The following is a 21,273-nucleotide window of genomic DNA, read 5'->3' as shown; positions in this document are numbered from 1 at the left end:
TGGAAAAGACTTTGATGCTGGGAGGGATTGGGGGCAGGAGGAAGAGGGGATGACAGAGGATGAGATGGCTGGATGGCATCACCTACTCGATGAATGTGAGTTTTAGTGAACTCTGGGAGTTGGTGATGGGCAGGGATGCCTTGCGTGCTGCGATTCATGGGGTGGCAAAGAGTCAGACACGACTGAGCAACTGAACTGAACTGAAGAATTATAACATGAATAGTCTTTTAAGAACAGAAAGGGATATGGTTTCTCATACAAGTAGTCATTCAACCCAAAAAACTCTGTCATGAAACATTTTGCAATAGTGAACCTGAATCATCTTGTTTTGCTGTAGGACATGTGATAGTATTCTTTCTTCATCTTTGATATTTGGCACTGAAATTTGTTTGATATGATTGGTAAGTGGACAGCTGCTGAATGGTTGGAGTGTATACCTAGTCTAGAAATGACAATGTGTGATATTTTGGGAGCAAAGAAAATGGCAGTCCTCTTCAAAAAATTGTGAGCTGTCAGGCTTTCAGATTAAAAGTGTTTCGATGATGCAATGCAAGACGTGGAAGCAAAGAGAAGCCAGAGTCTATTAGAGATGTATTTGAGATCAGGAGTCACTATTTACAAAGTAGATATGTTCCTAGGATTAGGCCTAACAAGCTGATGAGGAATTAGTTACATTAGTCTATATCAGGTCTGCTGCTGCTGCTGCTGCTAAGTCGCGTCAGTCATGTCCGACTCTGTGCGACCCCATAGACGGCAGCCCACCAGGCTCCCCCGTCCTTGGGATTCTCCAGGCAAGAACACTGGAGTGGGTTGCCATTTCCTTCTCCAATGCATGAAAGTGAAAAGTGAAAGTGAAGTCACTCAGTCATGTCTGACTCTTAGCAACCCCATGGACTGTAGCCTACCAGGCTCCTCCGTCCATGGGATTTCCCAGGCAAGAGCACCAGAGTGGGGTGCCATTGCCTTTACCATATCAGGTCTATATACCTTCAAATAGAATAAAAATTTGGGTTTACTACATTTTAAAGTCTTATAAAATTTTTAGTAATATTAAAATTTTTAATATTGTTCCTTTGTTTTTTACTTCTGTAAATTATTCGTAAAATGATTTTAAAGAGGATGGTGGCAGTCCATGGTGATGGCTGTTTTTCTTGGTGTACTGACGGTTTAAACATGAACTAAAGTTCCTTCCATCATGGAGTAAATCCTCTGTCTGGTTTTTGAAATCACAGCACATCCTTTTTTCCTTCTTGGTGCTTTTGACAAAAGTTACTTTTATTTAGTTAGTTATCCTTTGTGTGGCTTCTTTCCCATATATTAAGCAAACACTTTGAGGGTGAGAACTGTGTCTGTCTCGTTCACAGTGAATCTCCAGCACCGTGTCTAGTGTCTGACACATGTGGATGTACAATATATTTGTCAAACAGTGGGGCTTCTTTATAAAATCTTCCTTGGTTATATTTTTGGACTTTTGTTAGCAGTGTATCAACAGACTTGCAACAAGTTTAGATTTTTGGTTTAGTTTTTTAACTCAGTTAAATTTATTATATTGCTTCAATTTACAATATACATATTTTAGTGTTTTGCAACAGATTGTGTCTTTCTCAGCTATGAATAATGTTGCCTCCTTTAGAAAAGAATGAATAATTGCTTTATATCTTATTTATTGCCTATCCAGCTCGACAAAGCTAATTTGTGATGAGGTTAATCAAGCTTAAAATATTTATTTCGTAATATTCAGCACATAGAATTTTTGTTGCAGGGTGGTTGGGGTGGAGGGCAGAGACATAGTTAGAAACGGTATATATCAAGCCACTATTAACCAGTCTCCTACCCACATGAAAAGTCAAATAGCTCCTAAAAGTACTTTGTTCTGATGAGTAGGAGATATCCATAAATGTTTGTTGAAATGTTCCCTCCTCTTTTTTTTAATGTTACAGGAAATCAATTTTTAGGTTACAGGAAAGCAAAAGAGACCTGTCAAACTTTACATAGTCTCTTTGACCTATTTATGATGGATACATAGGGAGACATGGAGATCCCAAAATTTTGGAATGCCATATTTTACAAGTTGCATCAAATCATGACATATGTGAATAATAGAGTACAGTTGAGATATGTCTGGATAGCACTTATTTTTCTAACTGGGTGACCTTTTTGTCCTCCTGATCACAGAACCTTCAGGGTTGTAGGTGTATTGTCAAAAATCATGAATGATAAATTGCTGAACATAAAAAAGGCATACAATATACATACCCTTCCCCTAATATCCTAACTATCTCCCATATCCTATCTCCCACCTCTAAAATCCCCTGCTCTCCTCTAGATTTTTCTCACTAAGTAGAAAATGGATCACAGTTAAACCTAAGACCCCTAGAGATAGGAGAGCTTTCTTTTGAATAGAGCATGGTGAAGGTGAGTCAGTTTATGATAGGCTGAAAAGATGGTCAGAAGCTGTGTTCCTCCTGCCTTCATTGAAGGATCTTTAAAACTCATTCAGCCATTAGAGAGCAGCAGAAAGCTTGTTCAGTAGTTAAGCTACGTGTATACACATGTTTTGTGCTTCTTTTCATCCATAGTTGTACCAGATCAAATAATCCTACAAAAGAGGAGCAAAGATGTAATTTTTAAGTGAAAATCAACCATCTAATTAAAATAAGAATAAAAGAATGAATTAATAAACAGGAAAATCTAGGATTAAAAGAGAAAGAGATGTAAGTAATGAAAAACAAAAACAATATTTTTTGAGGCAGAAGAGAGCAACTATAGAAAGTTTGTTGGTGCTTAAAAACTAACAAAAAATTAACAACAGAAAGACAGTGCCAAGTACACAGATTACTGGTTGCTTATGCGAACACTGGTCTCACATTTCCACTTGCCCCAGGGACACCTTTTCTTGAATTTTATAAAACCCACAAGCCCAGCACGACCAGCACCATCATTTCTAGTTTGTTGTGATGGTCTTCGAGCTTGTCCCCCGATTCCAGTCTTTCACCTGACCAGGCCAGCTAGTCTTTCTTTCTGTGTTGTTTTCACCTTGTAGGAGAATATACATTTATTATTTTTATTCTTACCTCTGAGAAAATGACACTTAGAAGAAATCTAGATTCATAACTTGTTTTAAAATATTGATTTATTTAACTCAACCTCATGGTTTTATGGAGAAAATCATTCTCTACTGACTGATATGTTTTCCTTTTCAGATTTATGGGCCATATAAAAAGGGGAAATGGTTCTAGAAAGATTCTGGAGCGAGAACTTGTTAACTATGAAAAACACTTGGCAGCAGTTTTATTGTAAGGTTCATGAAGTTGGGAATTAGTTTTCTTTCTTACGTAAAAGTGGGAGTGATTGAGGAACTGTGTCTCATAAGCAACATGTACCAAGTTGGAGACAGATACTGATGGGGAAGGGGAGTGATTGATAGTGTTGTAAAAATATTAAGTACCTAACCACAACACAGCAGTTACATTCCTAAAAACTTAGTGATCAGAGAATCCATGATTGAGACAGTTTCGTCTTAAGGGAAATACTGTATTGAGGTTAATAATAAATCCAGAAAAACCTAGAAAAATATTCAGTTTTGCTTAAAAACAGCACTAAATAAAAAGAATATACATGATTATATATCTGAAGTTAGTGATAATGGCCTATAAATAACTAAAGTCAATTTATTGATTGATGGAAACATCAGGATTTCTACTCTAGAATGTGAATTAAAAAAATTTTTCAGTTTATTGTAATTCAGTTTAAAATTTTTCTAAATTTATTTTGTATTCAGTTTCAGGTTTAAGGGAGTAAGAGTACACACTGTAATAAAGGAAGTTGTCAAACCTCCATTTGTCGTGGCAGGAAGAGATTCAGACACCCATCATACCTTGGGAGACAAATGATGGCTGCACCCCAGGTGCATTATAGAGCTTGGACTGACTCTCAAGTTTAGGTGACTCACTGTTCACCAGGCACTAGTCTAACCAAATCTCTATACACCCTGCCACACCTTTGAACTCTCTCTTTTCATACCCTAGAATAATTAAAAGAGAAATTAATTCCTGCTGCTTTTGCCTTTCACTACTTACTTGCTTCTATGTAGTGAGTGGTTGATCCTGTGAGTAAGCATAGAGACAGTATTCCTTTCCTTTAAAAACATCTTTGTGGGTGAAGGGTGGAAGGGAGGTTCAAGAGGGAGGGAACAGATGTATACTAATGGCTGATTGTAAAGCAGTTCTCTTCCAATTAAAATTTTTTAATAAATACAAAAACCTTTCCTCGTTAAACCTGATTTTATCATTCATTCATTTTTCAACAAATATTAGGTATCTAGTATTTTCCAATACTATGCTAGGTACTAGTTATCCAGTGGTATATAAAACTGATACTGTCTCTTTCTTTGTAGAGTTTATACTCTAGATGAAGAAAGAGATGGTGAAATTAAAATTGCAATTCCTTCCTTAAAACTCCCTGTGTTCCTTACTTTTTTTTTCTTCCATAGCATTTATCCACATCTAAGACTTTATTTTTTGTTAAATTTCATCCACAGAATACTGGTTACATGAGAACAAGCAAGAGTTTCTCCATAGCATTTATCCACATCTAAGACTTCTATTTTTTGTTAAATTTCATCTACAGAATACTGGTTACATGAGAACAAGCAAGAGTTGCTGTACGTTTTGCTAAGGGACTATGTTGGTTGAGAAGTGAGAAAGGCACGTTTAATTAGTCACCATGTCCCCTTGATTATCTGTTTCTTCATTCTGTCTTTAAATAACCCCATGGCTGCTTCCTTTTAGTTCCAGCCCTTTTTATTTTAGCCTGATCTATTAAAGTAGCTTTCCCTGCCTCTGTATACCTTTCTCTTCCACATTGCTGCCAGTAATTTTCGTAAAATTCAAGTCTGTATTTCTTCAGTGAGCTCCCATCTTTAAAGAGTAAATCAGACTCCTTAGCTTTGCATTATCAGGTTCCTTCATATCTTTTTTCATTTCTCTGCTGCTCCCTGCTTTCCATCTTAAACTCTTTGTTGCAGTAATGTTAATATATTACACTGCTTCAAGCTTCTTTGCAAAGTGTGATGGCTGGACCAGAGGCTTCTGCTTAACTGGGAGGCTATTAAAAATGCAGATTTTAGGGTCCATCTGAGACCTACTGAATCAGAACCCGGGGAGCAGAGCTAAGCAAGCTAAACAAGACTTTCTAGTAATCCTGATGTACCTTAAATTTGAGAACAGTGCTTTAGTCCTTTTTCTTTTAAAGTTTATTTCCTGAACAAGCTCAGCCAATAATATTTTCATCTATGTAACTCTTGATATGTATCATTAACCCTGGTATCTGGGTCAGCCCTACTTTTTTTTTTTTAATTGAATTTATTATTTATTTATTTATTTTTTACTTTACAATATTGTATTGGTTTTGCTGTATTCTGGACATCTTTCCTGGATATCCTACCTTTACTTCAGACTCTGTTGGTTCTAAACAAAATTCAGTATCCATCTATTAAGATGTTTTATATACTGCATTTCCTGTTTCCTCCTTCAAAGGATTCCTTCCTCCTTAAACAGCTTTGAAAGCTAGATTGTGCAGTATTTTCTCTTTGGTTTCTATTTTGTCTTCTTTTAGAAGAACAGAGGAAAAAAAATGTTTTTAATAGCTGTGCTGACCAAAAGAGGGCCAGGATTTTCCAGGCAATAGATTATTGTTGTTTGTAGACCATCTGTTATGATTTATTTTTATCTTATTTTTCCCTGTTTTGTTCCTCCCATCTTTTTTCCCCTCTGTAGTAATCTTTCTCATTTTAAGAGACTATTAGCTTTGAATCTTGACCTCAGCCTCCCACACTGTACCATAAAGTTGGAGGGATCCTTGACCCTGGGCTAATAGAGTGACAACTGGTACCAAAGGCTGTAGTCAGGCAACATTTCATCTCTCTTGGTGCAGTTTTGCAGTAGGTTCTCAATACATTTATTTATTTATTTTTAATAAGTAAGCTAGGCAAGTCTCAAAAGACTGGGAAGATCTCCAAGGTTAAAAAAGCACAGTGAAATTGTGGCTAGATAGGTAAGGAACCTTAAAGACTTTAACAATAAGGAGAAAATTTACTGAATGAATAAACGAACGATTTTTAAAGAAAAGAATAGCCACTGTCACAGATGGTGAGCTATTTCCTTCTCTGAGAGAGGAGGGATACATTTAGATTTTATTTCAGTGTAAACTTTCAAATTTAATTTAAAAATTTCATGTTCGTTTATATGTTTGCTTCCCCATGAGCACAGTTTGATATACATTTTTAATAATTTTCATGTCGATTTATGTGACAGTTACATTTTAATTGTTTGACTATATATCTTGGGTGATAACTTTGAACCATTATTATAGTTCTATTTTTGTTGACTAGGAAAGAAATAATGTATGTGTGTGTGTATATACATATATATATCTGTTAAATTGCACATCTGAATTACCTTACATATGAAAAATTTTTATATGTGAAAATCACAATCTATATCTATTCTCATAATTTGAGGTAGTCTCATAAAAAATCATGTTCTTAAATTATAGTAAGAAAAAAACCTTTGTTTTTAACATGCACACAGGAAACCTCGACCTGTCTCCCAGTTGGTTGCACAGCAGGTTACTCAGCAGTTTGTACCCCCTACACAGTCAAAGAAAGAGAAAAAAGATAAAGTAGAAAAAGAAAAAAGTGAAAAGGAAACAACTAGCAAAAAGAACAGTCATAAGAAAACCAGGTAAATTTGAAGAGTGTTTTAATGGTACTTTTGAAATAATAAAATTAACCATTTAATATTGTCTTTTAAAACTGATGTATAAAGTAGAATATGAAATATATAATATAGAAATAAAAGATTTCATCTGTTTTACTATGTCATGAAAGTATTTTTTCAAGTTGAAGATATATTAGAAATTAAATATGGAGGCCACAAATACAGGCTTAAGTGTGCGGACACTTTCTGCTTTTTGTTTTTGTTTTACTAGATTAAAAGACATTTGTGTTTGAATTATTTCTTTTTCACTCATAAAGCCAGGAGTGATATTCACAATACTGAACAGATATTTGCATGAATTCTAACCAATCGGAATGGTCGTAGGTCCTGGCAGAGCAGACAGTCACGATGCCCTTATTTAAGTGCGCATCAGTGGAGTGGCAGCCCTCCATCTGACTCAGCCTTAGCTGCTGTCAGCTTCCTCTGTGATGCAGCTGTGACTGCTGTTCTGAACTCTTTACTGTAGTAAAATTGATAAGCTGTTTGCCAAACTGAGATAAAGTTATAAAAGCACAAGTAGGAGACCATTACTCCCAGTATTTTTTGTCATGTTGAGGAAGATTCATGAATGATTGGCTTGATTAATGTTAATGATTTCAAGCATTTAATTATATTTTTGCATTTAGTTACACATGAATAGAGAGCTTTAAATATAGATGTACTTATTTTGTCATCTTTACTTAATTTAATATGCATTGCATGCTCAGAGACTTGGTAGAGAGAAAAGCTAGTTAAAAATTTTATCATCTTTTGTGTTTAGGCCAAGATTGAAAAATGTGGATCGGAGTAGTGCTCAACATTTGGAAGTTACCGTTGGAGATCTGACAGTCATTATTACAGACTTTAAGGAGAAAACGAAGTCCCCGCCTGCATCTAGTGCTGCCTCTGCAGATCAACACAGTCAGAGTGGCTCCAGCTCTGATAACACAGAGAGGGGAATGTCCAGGTCGTCTTCACCCAGAGGAGAAGCCTCATCACTGAATGGAGAATCTCATTAAAGTCTATTTTCTCCAGTTTCCGTCACTTCTGTCATACCATGCAAATACACAGATTATGCCAAGAAGTACCACATTTTCATGACAAACATATTCATGCACAATCCATGATTTGCGTTTTAATTAAAATAGAAATTTGTTAGAATTCGTTAGGTTTTAATTGCAATCTGTGCCTACCAAACATTTCCAGACTTAATGTTTTGGTCTCCACAGTTAAGCTGCCATGAAAATGTGGTTGAGTTATTCATTATGCAGTGTTATTGGTAAGTCTATTTTCACTTTTAGTTTAGTGAATTCTAACACATAATTCTTGAATTCTCTACTATTGGCATGTAACGAATTTAAATTTTTATAACATAGTGCAAGCTGCCTAAATATGTATTATTTGAGAATTGTGAAACAAATAGTTATATGTATACAAGTCAAAGATCAACTTAATCAACTATTGCTGCAACAGAATTTCTTAATGGATATCCTCTTAAATACACCTGCTGGTACTTGGTGTGGTTAAATAGGAAGATTGTTATTAAATAAAGAATTTGTATGAACCATTGCCAATGTTTTTGACACATTTTACTAAATTATTGTTTCTGAATTACGTTTTAGGTTTTATCTGTTTTGGGGGGGGTTTGCTTATCTTTCAAAACATTCATTTATTGTAATGTTTACTAGCAGACTAGTAAACAATAAAACATTGATTACGTAGCTTTATAATTCAGGTTTAGTGCTATTGTCATTGAACACTGGTATTTTCTGTATTGTATAGAACATTAAAATTCAAGTAATTATAAGCATTTGATGAAAACAGAAAAGAAAAGCTGTAATTTTAAGAGCTGCAATTTTGGAAAAGCTTTAACTTAATAATAGTTTTATCACTGTTTCCTTGCCCCAGACTTAGCCAGGGTCATAGGAGTATGAATCTAATTAATACACAAATGGGAACTGTTGCACAGAACTAGGAAATAACTAATATTTAATCAGCTTAATTGGCCTCTTTATTAAATATAACAATTCTTATAAAAATTATAGTACCCTATTTTCAGAGACACTTGCCAGTTTATGCATTTATCAATATCCTAAAATTAAAAAAATATTTACAGCCCCAGTTACTATTATGTAAATTTACCAATAAAATATTTTTATGACTACAGATTTTGCATTTTTGTTTGCAACTAATAAAAGTGTTTTATGTTGTCTTTAAAAATCAAACTTAGAAACCACACAGTACTTCTTAAATTCTAGGGTCTCCTGCTTTCTCTTAGCTATTTGTTTAATACATATTTACCTGTAGGAGACTTTTGAACTATAAATGAACTTTAAATCATAATGTGGATACAAAATATCACATAAAAACGTCATGATCGCATTTGAAGAAAGGAAACTGTAGACTCTGACAGTTGTGATATTTGGTGGTTTCATGTGGTAATGTAACTTTTTGTTTAATTGCAGTACTTTTTACAGGCACTATGGTACTGTCTTTTTGTAAGATGCAAGTTGTGAAATACAGTTAATTGCATACAGTAAAAGTCTGTGATTAAAACATTTATATACCTCATTCTTTAGTGTTGTTAAGTGGAAGAATTTTGTTTTTAAGATACTTCCAGTGGAACCCCAAATAACTGGTATGTTCTTTTAAAACATGAAATTTTAAAATTTTATTCTTTTTCACATGTTTCAAATGTTTTATATATATGCATATATATTCATTTTTTAGACATAGTAAAAATTGCAAGTATTAACTGTAATAGGGAAAATATTATAATATTTAAGTTAAAACTACTCTTTGGAGGTACTGGGTCTTATGATGATGATCAAATACTTTCTAGATGTATTTTAAATGGACTGCAAGAGAGAATAATCGGACAGAAGATGGGATTTTACCTGAACGGAGCATAGTCATCTGTGTGAATAGTAAGGAGACACTGCAGCATGGAAATGAAGAGTGCTAACTGGTGTCTGGCATTTTAATCTCTTGTAGAACCTAAGTTAGCTTGAGTTAGTCACTCCAGGTCATTTCCTCTTTGGTATACAGGGATAATGATAATCATGTCTAGCTTGTAGTGTTGTTGGATTAAATGTCAATCCATATACAGTTCTTAATAATTACCTGATACATACCCAATGCTCAGTAAAGGTGAGCCGTTACTGTCTTTATAGGTAAAATCCCATTTACAGAAACATAATGCTTTTTGGGGTTTTTTTTGATAACAAAAATTATTTCCATGCCTTCTTGGATGACTGAAAGGAATTGTGTTCTACAGGTTAAACTGAATTTTTGCACCAGATGTTTGCTCTGATCCCAGATGAGCTATCTTTCTATAATTAACTTGATGGTATGTATTATGAGACAAGAGAAATGAGTTGAGTTGGCTACTTTGACATTTTGTTTTCTTTCGTTAATTATAGTTAGTTTATCTGCCTTTGTTTCACCCTACCTCAAATACACTTCCAAACCAGGAGACAGACCCCAATTCTATAAATATTTATCTCTAATGTTCAAGTATGCAAAAAGATTCAGAGCCTGGGCTTAAGGTATATATTTAGCTCTGTTTCATCAATTTACCTTGTGGTTTTAATAGTGGATTCTTTTAGCCAAATTCTACACAAAAAGAGCATTTGGATGTTTTTCAGAGTTTATTAGCTTATTTTGATATAAGTAAGAGTGAAGATATAATTTGAGGCGTACAAGAATACATATTCTTAAAACCTTTTATATTACACAGAAATAGTTGACTTAATAACTTAAAGGTTTTATTTTTATTAAATGCTTCCTAAAATTATAGTGATTATAGACAAAGTGAAAACATTTAAAAAGAAAAGACCTCAGCTTTTCTAAGTTGACATATTTATTACCATTTTTTTAGACAAAAGTCCTCATTGCCTGACAATATTGTAGTTTATTCATAGTATATGCATTTATGCAGAGTGGTCCAGAATTTTTAGTTTCCACTGACAGTCTTATTTTACCTGTTTTCTTGGTCTGCCACTTATCTCTTTCCTTAAATCTTTTAAAGACTTGAAGTAGGAACTGGGCCATTAATAGAAACTTCTGTACTGTACTTTGAAAATTAAGTGAAAACAGTGAATGTGTGTGTTAAGAATAATCACAGAGTAATACTTTGACTTAGCACTGGCTCCCCTCTTCAACCACAGGCACCTTCAGGTGTCTGGAACAACAGCTGAAATGTAGAAAAACTAGAAATGTCATCAGTGACAAAATAGCCGAGCAGAATCAGGAGACAGCGGAGGTTACAGAATACACGACGTGACTGATCATTTCGTGAAAGCAGAAGGAAAAAAACATTCGCTGGCTATTGAGGGTGATGAAAAAGAAGGTCCCCTAATAACAGAGGCAAGAAAGTGTAGAAATTGGAAAAAATGAGGGAGGCAGAGAAAAAGCAATAATAGTAGGAGAAATTAGAAAATGGCACACTGGAATGCAGTTGATGACAGCAGAGAAGAATCACTAGGAAGGGAGAAAGAGAACAAAGAGAAGAATTTGTCTTGGAAAAAAATTTAAAACATGATTAATCATCTTCATAATGATGCAGTCATTGTTCCAGTTGTGTTTACTAGAGCAGCAATATGTGAAATAGCTATAAAATGATTTTCTTCAAAACCAGTTCACTTTTAGAAGCGTCATAGAGAAGATTTACCTTGAATTATATGAACACTTTGCTGTCTTGAATCACAGCCCTGCTAGCCTGGATAATCTCAATGTTACACTTTTTAATACAGCTTTGTATTTAGCCAGTGCAGGTATTCCTGCCTGTGCAGAATGGGCCAATTCTGGAGCATATGAAATGTCTTGATAAGACCAGGTCCATACATACTAGAAAAATCAAGTAGAGCTCTGAAAGCTTTCAGTTCTCTGGGACATGTTTCATGTTCTGAATTGGTTTTTGGTGGTGATTTCTCTCCCCTCCTTCAGTGAAAGTTGTAGACTATAGTTGCTGTTTGATCACTACTTCCAGTATTTTCCTGATCTTGATTTTCTTTATGTTGGTATTCAGTGAACATTTATTGAGTATATTTGTGTGCTAGGCACTGGTCTGGGGGTTGATTTCAAAGAGGACTAAGATGTAGAACTCTCATACTAGAGGAGAGATCTGTAAATATAATGCCATTACTTCAACACTAAAAATACATATACAGAAGTAACAGAGAAGAGGGAGTGCTTGCCACTTTCCTTTCCTTTCTAGAAAATTCAGGCTTGGCCTGAGTGCCCACTGTGAGTCCACATTGATATTAGGATCTCACCTTGATACTTGCAGCTGATAATGTTGGGTGTTAACCAGTAACTTTAGCCAGCTACCATTTCATCACCCTAGCTTGAATTTTCAAAAGTTAGACCTTAAGCCATGTAATGTGAGATTATTATTTTTCTGTTCTAATGTTTAAAAGTCAGTAAACCATTGAATGAGATCTCCTATTGCCTTTTTGTGAGGATATTGAGGAAACATTACATCTCTCAGAATCTAAATGAGAAATTTTGTTCAGACCTGTTTCAGGAAGAGCTTTACTTCAACCTGAGAAATCAGTTTGCATGTTTCTTATGAACAATGCAAATCACTGACTGTTTTAGTTTTAGTTGTTTGCTGTAGTTGTGAGAAATCTCAGATTAAAATCAGGCCTACTTTTAATATTTAGGTAGAACTCAATCATCTGTGTATTTCTATTCTGACTTGTTATTTTTGATCCAACTATATTTTTTTAGATTCCAATTTTTATCTACTTAACCTTTTTCCTTGTGTTCTAAAGTTCCTCAAATCTCTTCTGTAAATAAGGCTAAATAGTAATACTTAAAAAAAAAATATCAAAAAAGCTGCTTAATTTTAGTTGTGAGGATAAGCCCCAATGTGAAATTTTCAGGGCAAGTATCCAGTAAAATGCATCCAACTGAAATTCCTGTAGAGTGGAAATAATACACAAGTTTGGTAGGTCTTCAGTTAACATCCAGGGAAACCTGGATCTGCTGATTTACCTAGAAGTAGGGAATGTGAATGAAAGTTACTATTTCATCTTCATATTTTCATCAGCTCTTACAAGAGAATTCAGAAGCTAAACTGGGTACCAAGATTTATTAATTTAAACTTTTTCATGTGTTTTATTTTCACTGTTTTAATTCAGACTAATAGCAACAATGAGGTTAGCCTGTGTTTAGAGTTGGGATACTCTTATAAAACCAGTTGGGGAGAAGACTCCTAAAGAACAAAAATGTAATGAGAGCATTAAAAAGGAAAGTAGGTTGGTTTCAAAATTAAAGAACTGAGTGATCTGGCCTTTGGTCAGAGAGAGAGCTTTTGGTCTTTAATAAGAGATATATGAAAGACTATGATGTTTTCAATATACGATAAGGTAAATAATGTAAGGGACACTTAATTAGAACAAAAAGAATTTTTTAACTTTATTTAAAATACAGAAATGAGAAAAAAACCATTTCAACATATGAAACCTATTAATATTTTTTAAAAAAGAAAAACATAGGACTGTTTAGGATGTAATTTCTATATAGAAAGGAATATAGATAACAAGAATTCTGACTTTATTTTTCAACTAAGCACTGTACTTCTCAAGTGTAATGGTATCAGAATTCTTTATCTTTCAATTTTGAGGAATCTGGGTCCAGATGGCATGAATGTTTTAGTTCTTATTTTCCCCGTGACTAAATTTCCCTACAAATCTAGACTTAATTTCACTGACACTAAATAATAATAGATTGTAATCTATTAATGGGAATGGAGAGTTCCTGTAGATTTAACCAGGGAGAATTATAAGGATGGCCCATAGGATATTCCTTTCTCCCATCCCCACTCTGCCTCTTCATACTCTCTCTTCTTTGTGGGCAGAAATAAACTAGCTGAATTCTGGGATTATTTGGGAGTGAAAAATGAAAGTGAGAGCCGCTCAGTTGTGTCTGACTCTTTGCGACCCCATGGACTATACAGTACATGGAATTCTCCAGGCCACAATTCTGTAGTGGGTACCTGTTCCCTTCTCCAGGGGATCTTCCCAACCCAGGAATTGAACTGGGGTCTCCTGCATTAAAGTGTCACCATTTATTAATTTTCCACTGCCACTTTTTTCCTAATCTTTTTGCCTACAGCTGAGTTTTTTGAGCATGAAAATAATCACTTTACTCTTTCATCTTCCCCCTTACCCTACCCTTTTTCTGTATTTGCTGGTTTGAATGAACACGAAATTTTTTGCTCCAACTGACAACATAGTCTTCCAATTTTTTCCACCAGTCCAACAAGGTCTCTAGGAAGTGGCTTGTGAAAAAAGTAATTTCACTAGAGGCCAAAAAGAGGAGAGAGTGATTTTCATTTTCAGTGTGAATTTCTGATTCTTTGTGCTCTGCAACTAATCTGATTTCTATTTCTTTGGTTGTAAATTTAATTTGTCTTATTCCTTAAGACCGATCTCACAGATTTCCATGTAATATCTTTTTTTTTCTTTTTTCTTTTCCTTTTAATCTGCATAACTTAGTTTAGCATTTATTTGTTCATAGTGAGATAGCTTGGAGAAGGCAATGGCACCCCACTCCAGTACTCTTGCCTGGAAAATCCCACGTACGGAGGAGCCTGGTAGGCTGCAGTCCATAGGGTCGCTGAGGGTCGGACATGACTAAGCGACTTCACTTTCACTTTTCACTTTCATGCCTTGGAGAAGGAAATGGCAACCCACTCCAGTGTTCTTGCCTGGAGAATCCCAGGGACGGGGGAGCCTGGTGGGCTGCCGTCTATGGTGTCGCACAGAGTCGGACACGACTTAGCAGCAGCAGCAGCAGCAGCAGCAGCATGGTATAAGGGAAAAAAATACACAGTTTGGATCCTCAAATGTTTCCATTTGAATTATGGATCTTCATTATTAGCCATGTGGTTAGTTAACTTCTCTAAGTTTCAGGTTCCTTGTTTTTTTTTAAAGAATGAAATAACATCTATTTCATATAGCTGTTATCAGGATTAAGTTAGATTATGCAGACCTTTATAAAGTGAAAGTTATGTAAAAAAAAGTCTTTGAGCTTTACTCTGAAAAGGTATAGAATTTACCTTGTTCCTCATAGGATATCTTTTTTTAAAGAAGTACTGAAATGTAGAATTGGAAAAGAAATGTTGAGCAGAACCTAAATTTGCTCTAGAATGACTTGGGAAGGATTTTTAAATTTTCATTAACTTGAGTGTCTATTATATATCCAACATGTACCAGGAGCTGCATGAAAAATCAAGATTAATCTTTTGAATATAAGATTGTTGATACTGGGATTATCCTGAATCTGAGAGTTTTCTTCCAGGTCTGGAGAAGGTCTCTATCTTCATAATTTAACCAACAACCAATGTTGCTGTTTTTAAATTTCTTTTCATCCACCTAAACTTAACCTTTTTGACAGAATGAAGGGAAAATCAAAATTGATAAAAAATGTGAATATAGCCAGCCTGTCATTAGAGAATCAAGAGGGTGGTCTAGAGATGCCAAAATAGACTTAAGAACATGTACATACACAAAGTAAATGAAATAAATGCCTAACCATTATGACATAAAAATATTTTAAATCACTTTCAGTAATTTACAGTTAATTTTAGAAATATCAATATGTGTGAATCCTGGAAATGATCAGAAGTATTCACACAGCTCCTTTTACTCCAGGATAACCAGTTAGGACAGTGGGTGGGTAATACAAAAGTCATATCTAGTTTTGGAATGCCATATATACTTTTTCAACAATTTCCTTTTTAATTACAGGATTAAAAGGGATCTAAAGGTCTAGAACCCTGATGTCAAGTAAAAGGATGATTGTGCTTCTCGATATGCTCTTCCCATATATTGTGCAGATATGAATACTGCCATTCCAGTATTTTAACATTCTCTGGGTCATTAAATTATTCTTTATTATATTTAGTTTGTTGCAATAGAAACGATCGTAGTTAGCATCTCTTTAAACATACTTTGAGTACTAGCTCGTACTCTAGTTTCTTGTTACAATATCCTTTAGTTGTCTCTCTCAAAATCTATTTTCTGTTCTTACAGATGCTTTTATTATCCATCTTTGTATCTCATTAAGTTTCTATTTATTTCTCTAAGAATTGTAAGGTGTAGTGAAAGGATTATTGTTGCTGTTTTTACTTGCCTGTCTCCCCTTTTGGGGGCAGTACAGAATAGCCCCTTGTCTGGCATGTAGAACATATTCAATAAATGTTTATTGAATGAATAAGTGTATGTTTTCATTCTATTCATACATCTTAACAGCATGCTAGTTTTACTTTTTTGTTAAGTAAGGCAAAAAATTGAATCCTTATAGGGGGAGAAACTGAGGCTTAAATGTGTTAGTAAGTAGTTCCCATGGTCACAGAAGCAGCACTTTGGTGTAGGGATTCCAAATGAAGAACTACTACTAATTACACAGCATTTCCCCATCTTGTTTTGCATGGCCAAACTCTTCGAAGCTTCAACTGCAATTTGAACAGTTTAACAGCATGATTTTTCTCCATGGAGAGAGAGAGGGAGTGTGTGTGTGTGTGTGTGTGTGTTTAAAGCCGCCTTCCTTGCCCTCACTTTTTGGCACTGTAGCTGCTTTCTGGCTCGCTTGCTCTCTCTCCCAGCCTCCACACAGTAGCCAGAATCTGCCCTCCAAAAGGCAGATGTTACCATGTTACTTCATAACTTAAAACACCCTCAGTGGTTCACCGTTGTCTGCCAGATTACCTTCAAACTCCTTGGTGTGCTAAACAAGGAATTCAGATATCTGGCCCCTTCAACCTCCAGTCTTATCGCTCATCATATCTTCTCTTGCGTTTGCTTAACTGATGGTATCAAACTTCTCCCAGCTCCTGGAACACAAGAGCCTGTTGCACTGATTCCTCAGCCTGGAATCACTTCCATTACCCCATCCAAGACTCTGGGGCCAGTTTTGCTATACTCAAAGATTCACAAAAAAACAGAAGTAAAACCTATGAATCACTGAAGTAGTTACCAGTAAAAGTGTATCGTGCACACAACCAAAAGAAAGCAAACTGGTAACACTCAAACCAAAATATGCAATGAGGCTTAGGGGTATATTGTTATCAAGCAGTGTATATAGTGTGAAGGCCGTGAGTGTGTTGTCTTTTCAGTGATTGGTTAAAACATTACAATTTTTTCTTTCTTTTTTTTTTTTTTCAGTTTAAACTTCAAACATTGAATATTTTATTCGACTGCTTTTCTTTCTTATTTCTAAATTCTTTTTATTATACAAGTTTCAGGTGTATAGCATTATAGGTTGCACTAGTAGTCAAGAACCTGCCTGCCAGTGCAGGAGATATAAGAGACCTAGGTTCAATCCCTGGGTTGGGAAGATCCCCTGGAGGAGAACTTGGCAATCCACTCCAGTATTGCCTGGAAAAGCCCACGGGCAGAGGAGCCAGGTGGGCTATATTTCATGGGGTTGCAGAATCCCTCACGACTGAAGCAATTTAGTAGACATTCTGCAAAGGCATCACTACCATAAGTCTAGGTATCAACCATCACCATACAATTGACTCCCTTCATCTATTTGCCTACCCCTCGGGGAGAATTTACTTAAATGAAAAGGGAATTGGTTAGTGGTTACCTTATACCAGTTTTGGGGACTTAAATATTTAAGTTATGCTTATTATTTTCAGATGTATAGGCAAGAAGTGACGCAGATCAAGTTAAACTCTTATCCTGCAAAATATGCTAAATTAAGCTTTGCTTGTATGACCGGTTTTGTCTGGTCAAGGAATTTGCAAGTCTGGTCTCTGTTTCATTTGACATTATGAAGTACCTCCTGACCATGCCCGCAGGTAGAACTGGTGCTCCTTTCTGTGTGTACCCACACCTTTACAGGCTTCTATCCTAACGTCTGTATGGTTGTATTGCACTTACAAATATTCACTGTCCCACCCCCATGCCCTAGCTAGGGGTTTTTGTGCTCCAAGATACTCAGAGTGCTTGGCACATAGTGATCATCTATAAATGTTCAATAGATGAATGGCGTGAAAATAGGGCTGAAGAAGAGGGAGAAGGACTGGAAAGCTCTCTTTAGGGGGATATTATTGCAAATGGTGAGTTGTGAGCTGGTTCATAAAGGAGTAAAAGCTTGGACCTTAGTCTTACAGGAACTTACAACATCGATGGGAGGCGGAATATGCATCCTCAACAGCATTAGGCATCTGCACTCGATATCTGCGTGGGAATGGCTCGAACCAACTCTATTACAGAACACTAGAGGCTAGGGAAGTCGCTGCTGGATGAGGTTGGAGCGGAAAAGCGGCTTAATCAAGTGCCTTCTCAATACAAGGCGTTTTTTGTGCGTTAAGCAATTTAATCTTTACAACCATCCTATGATGAGGATATCATCTCCATTTTAGAAAAGAAGAAACCCGCTCAGAGAATTTAGGTCGCTCAGCGTCCCAAACTACTGTGTGGCAGAACCATAATTTGAAATTGGGTCAGTTGCCTCCAACGCCCCGCTCATTTCGCCACACTTCTGCAGCGCAGTTGGGAGTTGCAGGGCTTGGGAGTCGCTCGCCCGGCAGCCCCCAGTTCCCAGAGCTCCAGGACACCCCAGCCCACCAGGCGCGCCCCGCCCTCGCGCTCAGTGCGCCGGCGCGTCGGGCCGCCAGCCTTCCGGGAGGGGCCCGCGGCGGAGGCGGGGTCAGGGCGCCGGGGCGGGGTGTCGACGCGCTGGTGAAGGTGGTGGGCAGGGAGCGGAGTGGGGCGGGTGCGAGGCCGTGGCGGAGGAGGAACTTGTTGCGCTCGCGGCTGCGCGGTGCCGCTCCCTCGGTTCCAGTTCGCCCGGACGGGCGCGGCGACGGCGGCGGCGGCAGCAGCGCTGGGCCAGCGCGATGCGGCGCTACCTGCGCGTCGTGGTGCTGTGCCTGGCCTGCGGCTTCTGCTCGCTTCTCTATGCCTTCAGCCAGCTCGCCGTGTCCCTGGAGGAAGGAGCGGGCGGCGTTGGCGGGAAGCCGCAGGCCGCAGCGGCTTCCTGGCTTGGGGGCGATGGACGCGGAGCCGGGAGAGGGGTGGGCAGCGCGGGCCCTGCGGCGCATCACGGCCGGTCGGACAGGTACGGGCCGTTCCCTCTTGGGGGGCCGGGGGTGCTGCGGCACGGGGCTCGGGACTCGGCCTGGCCCGGGCTGCCCGCGAGTCCGCCTAGCGCCTCTCGCCGCCGGGCCCGCATCTCCCGCTCCTTTGCAGCCGACTCTGACCCTCTTTGCTCGTTTCCCTCCTTCACTTCACCCCAGGGGTGAGCTCCGTGCTGCTCTAGCCCGAGAGCACACCACGCGTTTTGCGTTTGTCTTCTAACCTGTTCCTTAGGCACAATTCAGAGCAGTTAGAAATTAATTTTCAACTCTTACTTGACAGTTGCGTCTTCCTTTTCTTTCTTTCTTAGGATTTGTCGAAAATAAGGGGGTCTTACAAAACCTTCTTGCTGTCTGACTAGTGGGAATTCCCTCTTGTTTCCATGGCGTTCCAGTTGAGATATTTAAACAGCCGCCTGGCGCCCTGGTTCAGCTTTCCGCCTCCCTCCTAAATGAGGCGTCTAAATTTCCTGTTAACGCTTAAATTTTTCATTATTAGCCGATCAGTTAAATCTGGAGAGAGCATTTTCTGCTGATTGTGAATTTTTCTTTAGGAAACAATCGGTCTATTGTGAAACTTAGAGCAAGTTAAGAAAAATAAGGGATACTTAACATACGTCTTTTGTGAGTTGGGATAGAGGTGTCTTTCTTTAAAAATAGGAATTTAAAAAGCACAGTGACTTAAGTGGATTAACACAAATCACTGTCAGAGTTGGAATCAGTATGAGATTTAAATGGAAAAAAGAATGCAACGCATTACGAATGCTTAAAATCTGAGCGCTCCCACTTCCTTGAAAAAGAGTCTCCTCCATTTGTGGGCCAACTCTCTTGCTCCTAGTACTCTTTTAGTAAGAGGCAAAGGCTGCTTTGATCGGATAAAATATCGGATTGGTAGGAGGGAGCGCAGGTCAGCTGTAGACTGTTGAAGGTTCTTCTCAAAGTTGATGGCCATTCCTAAAATGAAAAGGAACGTTTGGGCAGAGGAGCAGCACGGAAAAGCCGGACTGTCGTGTTTTTTCACCCTCTGACTTGATTATAAGGGCTCTGTTCATAAAAGCAGAACTACTTTCCAGAGCCAGGTTTGTCACTGCCTTTATCTGTCCTGGGAGAGGCAGTGACCGAAGATCTGGACGAGCTCATGAAAAGCTGATCGAAGTCTGTGTTGTTCCTGTGAAGCATTTAAAGTTAAGGGAAGGAAACTGTTTTTGTATTGGGTAGAATTGAAGAAACATTTTTGTCAAAATGAAATTGAACTATGATATTAGCATTTCAGTTTGATAGAGTAACATGCATTTTTAGTGCCTTGTCTGAGATACTTATATATTTTGTGACAAATTTTTATAAACTGTATTTGCTTGGCTAGCTAATTTTAACAGAATTACGTTATTTGAAATTCAGAAAATAAGCGCCTCAGTTTTAAAAGATATTTTATAGAGCCGTTACTGAAATCTGAAGTTTGATATGTCAGAACCAACTAAAAGCTTTGTATTATAAGTCCTCTGAGCAGCATAACTCCTCATTTTAAATGAGGCATATATTTGAGTTAAAACTGAAGGTGTATCATTCTTTGCTAAATTGTTGTGAAATACATTTCACCATGTGTGCATGCATAAGAAGGTTGAGAAGAGGAACAACATGGAAAAGCTGGATTGCTTGGATCGCATGATTTGATTACGGTCAGGAGAATTCCTAAAAGATACCAGGCTCTCTTCATTTTCGATACTATCATTTATAACATCTTTTTAGACTTCTCACAGAGTTCAGTTTTTTTGGCTATCATGGGATATGGAGTAGGTATTAACCTGCTTCCAGTGTATAAATTGTTTAGCCAAGATGCAGGGAGCATCAGTAGTGGACCAGAATTAGAAACTGTATCTTCTGCTTGCTCTGCCAGTACTCCTATAAAGCTGCTGTGATAAGACCCTAGTCTAGATAGTGTTTAATCAGTGAAAATTGGGGCTATGAGGCAAGCAACATCTGTTTTTTCCTTGGTAGGACTTATCAATTACATTCTTACTTTTTTTTGAAGCAGTCTTAAACTACTGTTTCTCTCTCTCATTTAAAACAAGGGATTACAGTTGTATCTAATAGGTTCCATTGGTCAAATCTTAATAGAAAATATTCATTGCACAGTATTCCATGATAACAAAATACTTGTAAACGTCCTTTCACATTCTCAAAGTAAAAAGTCGAAAATGATGGAAACAGTTTTTCAGTGAAATTTATTATTAGTCATTTTGTTTGAATCCATTGTTTTGGTATTTAGAAAATGGGTAGATCTTAGTGTCAGACAAACCTGTGCTGTCTTTCTGGCTCTGATTGCTATGAAACCTTGACCACCTTTCTGCTTTACTTTTCTCACCTGTAAAATATAGTTTATATTTACCTTAACTAGCTCAAGTCGGTAAAGAATCCGCC

General features: G+C 37.2%; 2 protein-coding genes across 11 annotated transcripts in view; both read left to right on the top strand.

The window, feature by feature from the left end:
* Positions 1–8,924, top strand: part of YAF2 (YY1 associated factor 2) — a 219,055-nt gene extending 210,131 nt beyond the window's left edge. For 4 of the 9 annotated variants that reach the window (XM_055581137.1, XM_055581178.1, XM_055581132.1 and 1 more), the window contains 2 exons: positions 6,591–6,743; positions 7,540–8,924. In XM_055581137.1, the coding sequence (XP_055437112.1) occupies positions 6,591–6,743; positions 7,540–7,777 (391 nt within the window). In that variant the 3' untranslated portion in view covers positions 7,778–8,924. Of the gene's footprint in view, positions 1–433; positions 505–3,203; positions 3,297–3,781; positions 3,908–6,590; positions 6,744–7,539 lie in introns of those variants that run through there. The other 5 variants (XR_008714559.1, XR_008714563.1, XM_055581124.1 and 2 more) reach the window with 4 other exon arrangements.
* Positions 8,925–18,463: 9,539 nt separating this feature from the next.
* Positions 18,464–21,273, top strand: part of GXYLT1 (glucoside xylosyltransferase 1) — a 49,510-nt gene continuing 46,700 nt past the window's right edge. For both annotated transcript variants that reach the window (XM_055580877.1, XM_055580868.1), the window contains exon 1: positions 18,464–18,839. In XM_055580877.1, coding sequence (XP_055436852.1) covers positions 18,619–18,839 — 221 coding nt within the window. In that variant the 5' untranslated portion in view covers positions 18,464–18,618. The remainder of the gene's footprint in view (positions 18,840–21,273) is intronic.

The sequence above is a fragment of the Bubalus kerabau genome, chromosome 1 (assembly GCF_029407905.1).
Source record: "Bubalus kerabau isolate K-KA32 ecotype Philippines breed swamp buffalo chromosome 1, PCC_UOA_SB_1v2, whole genome shotgun sequence".
Taxonomy (NCBI): domain Eukaryota; kingdom Metazoa; phylum Chordata; class Mammalia; order Artiodactyla; family Bovidae; genus Bubalus; species Bubalus kerabau.
Note: the sequence above shows the minus strand (reverse complement) of the source record. Positions and strands in the feature narration are given on the sequence as shown.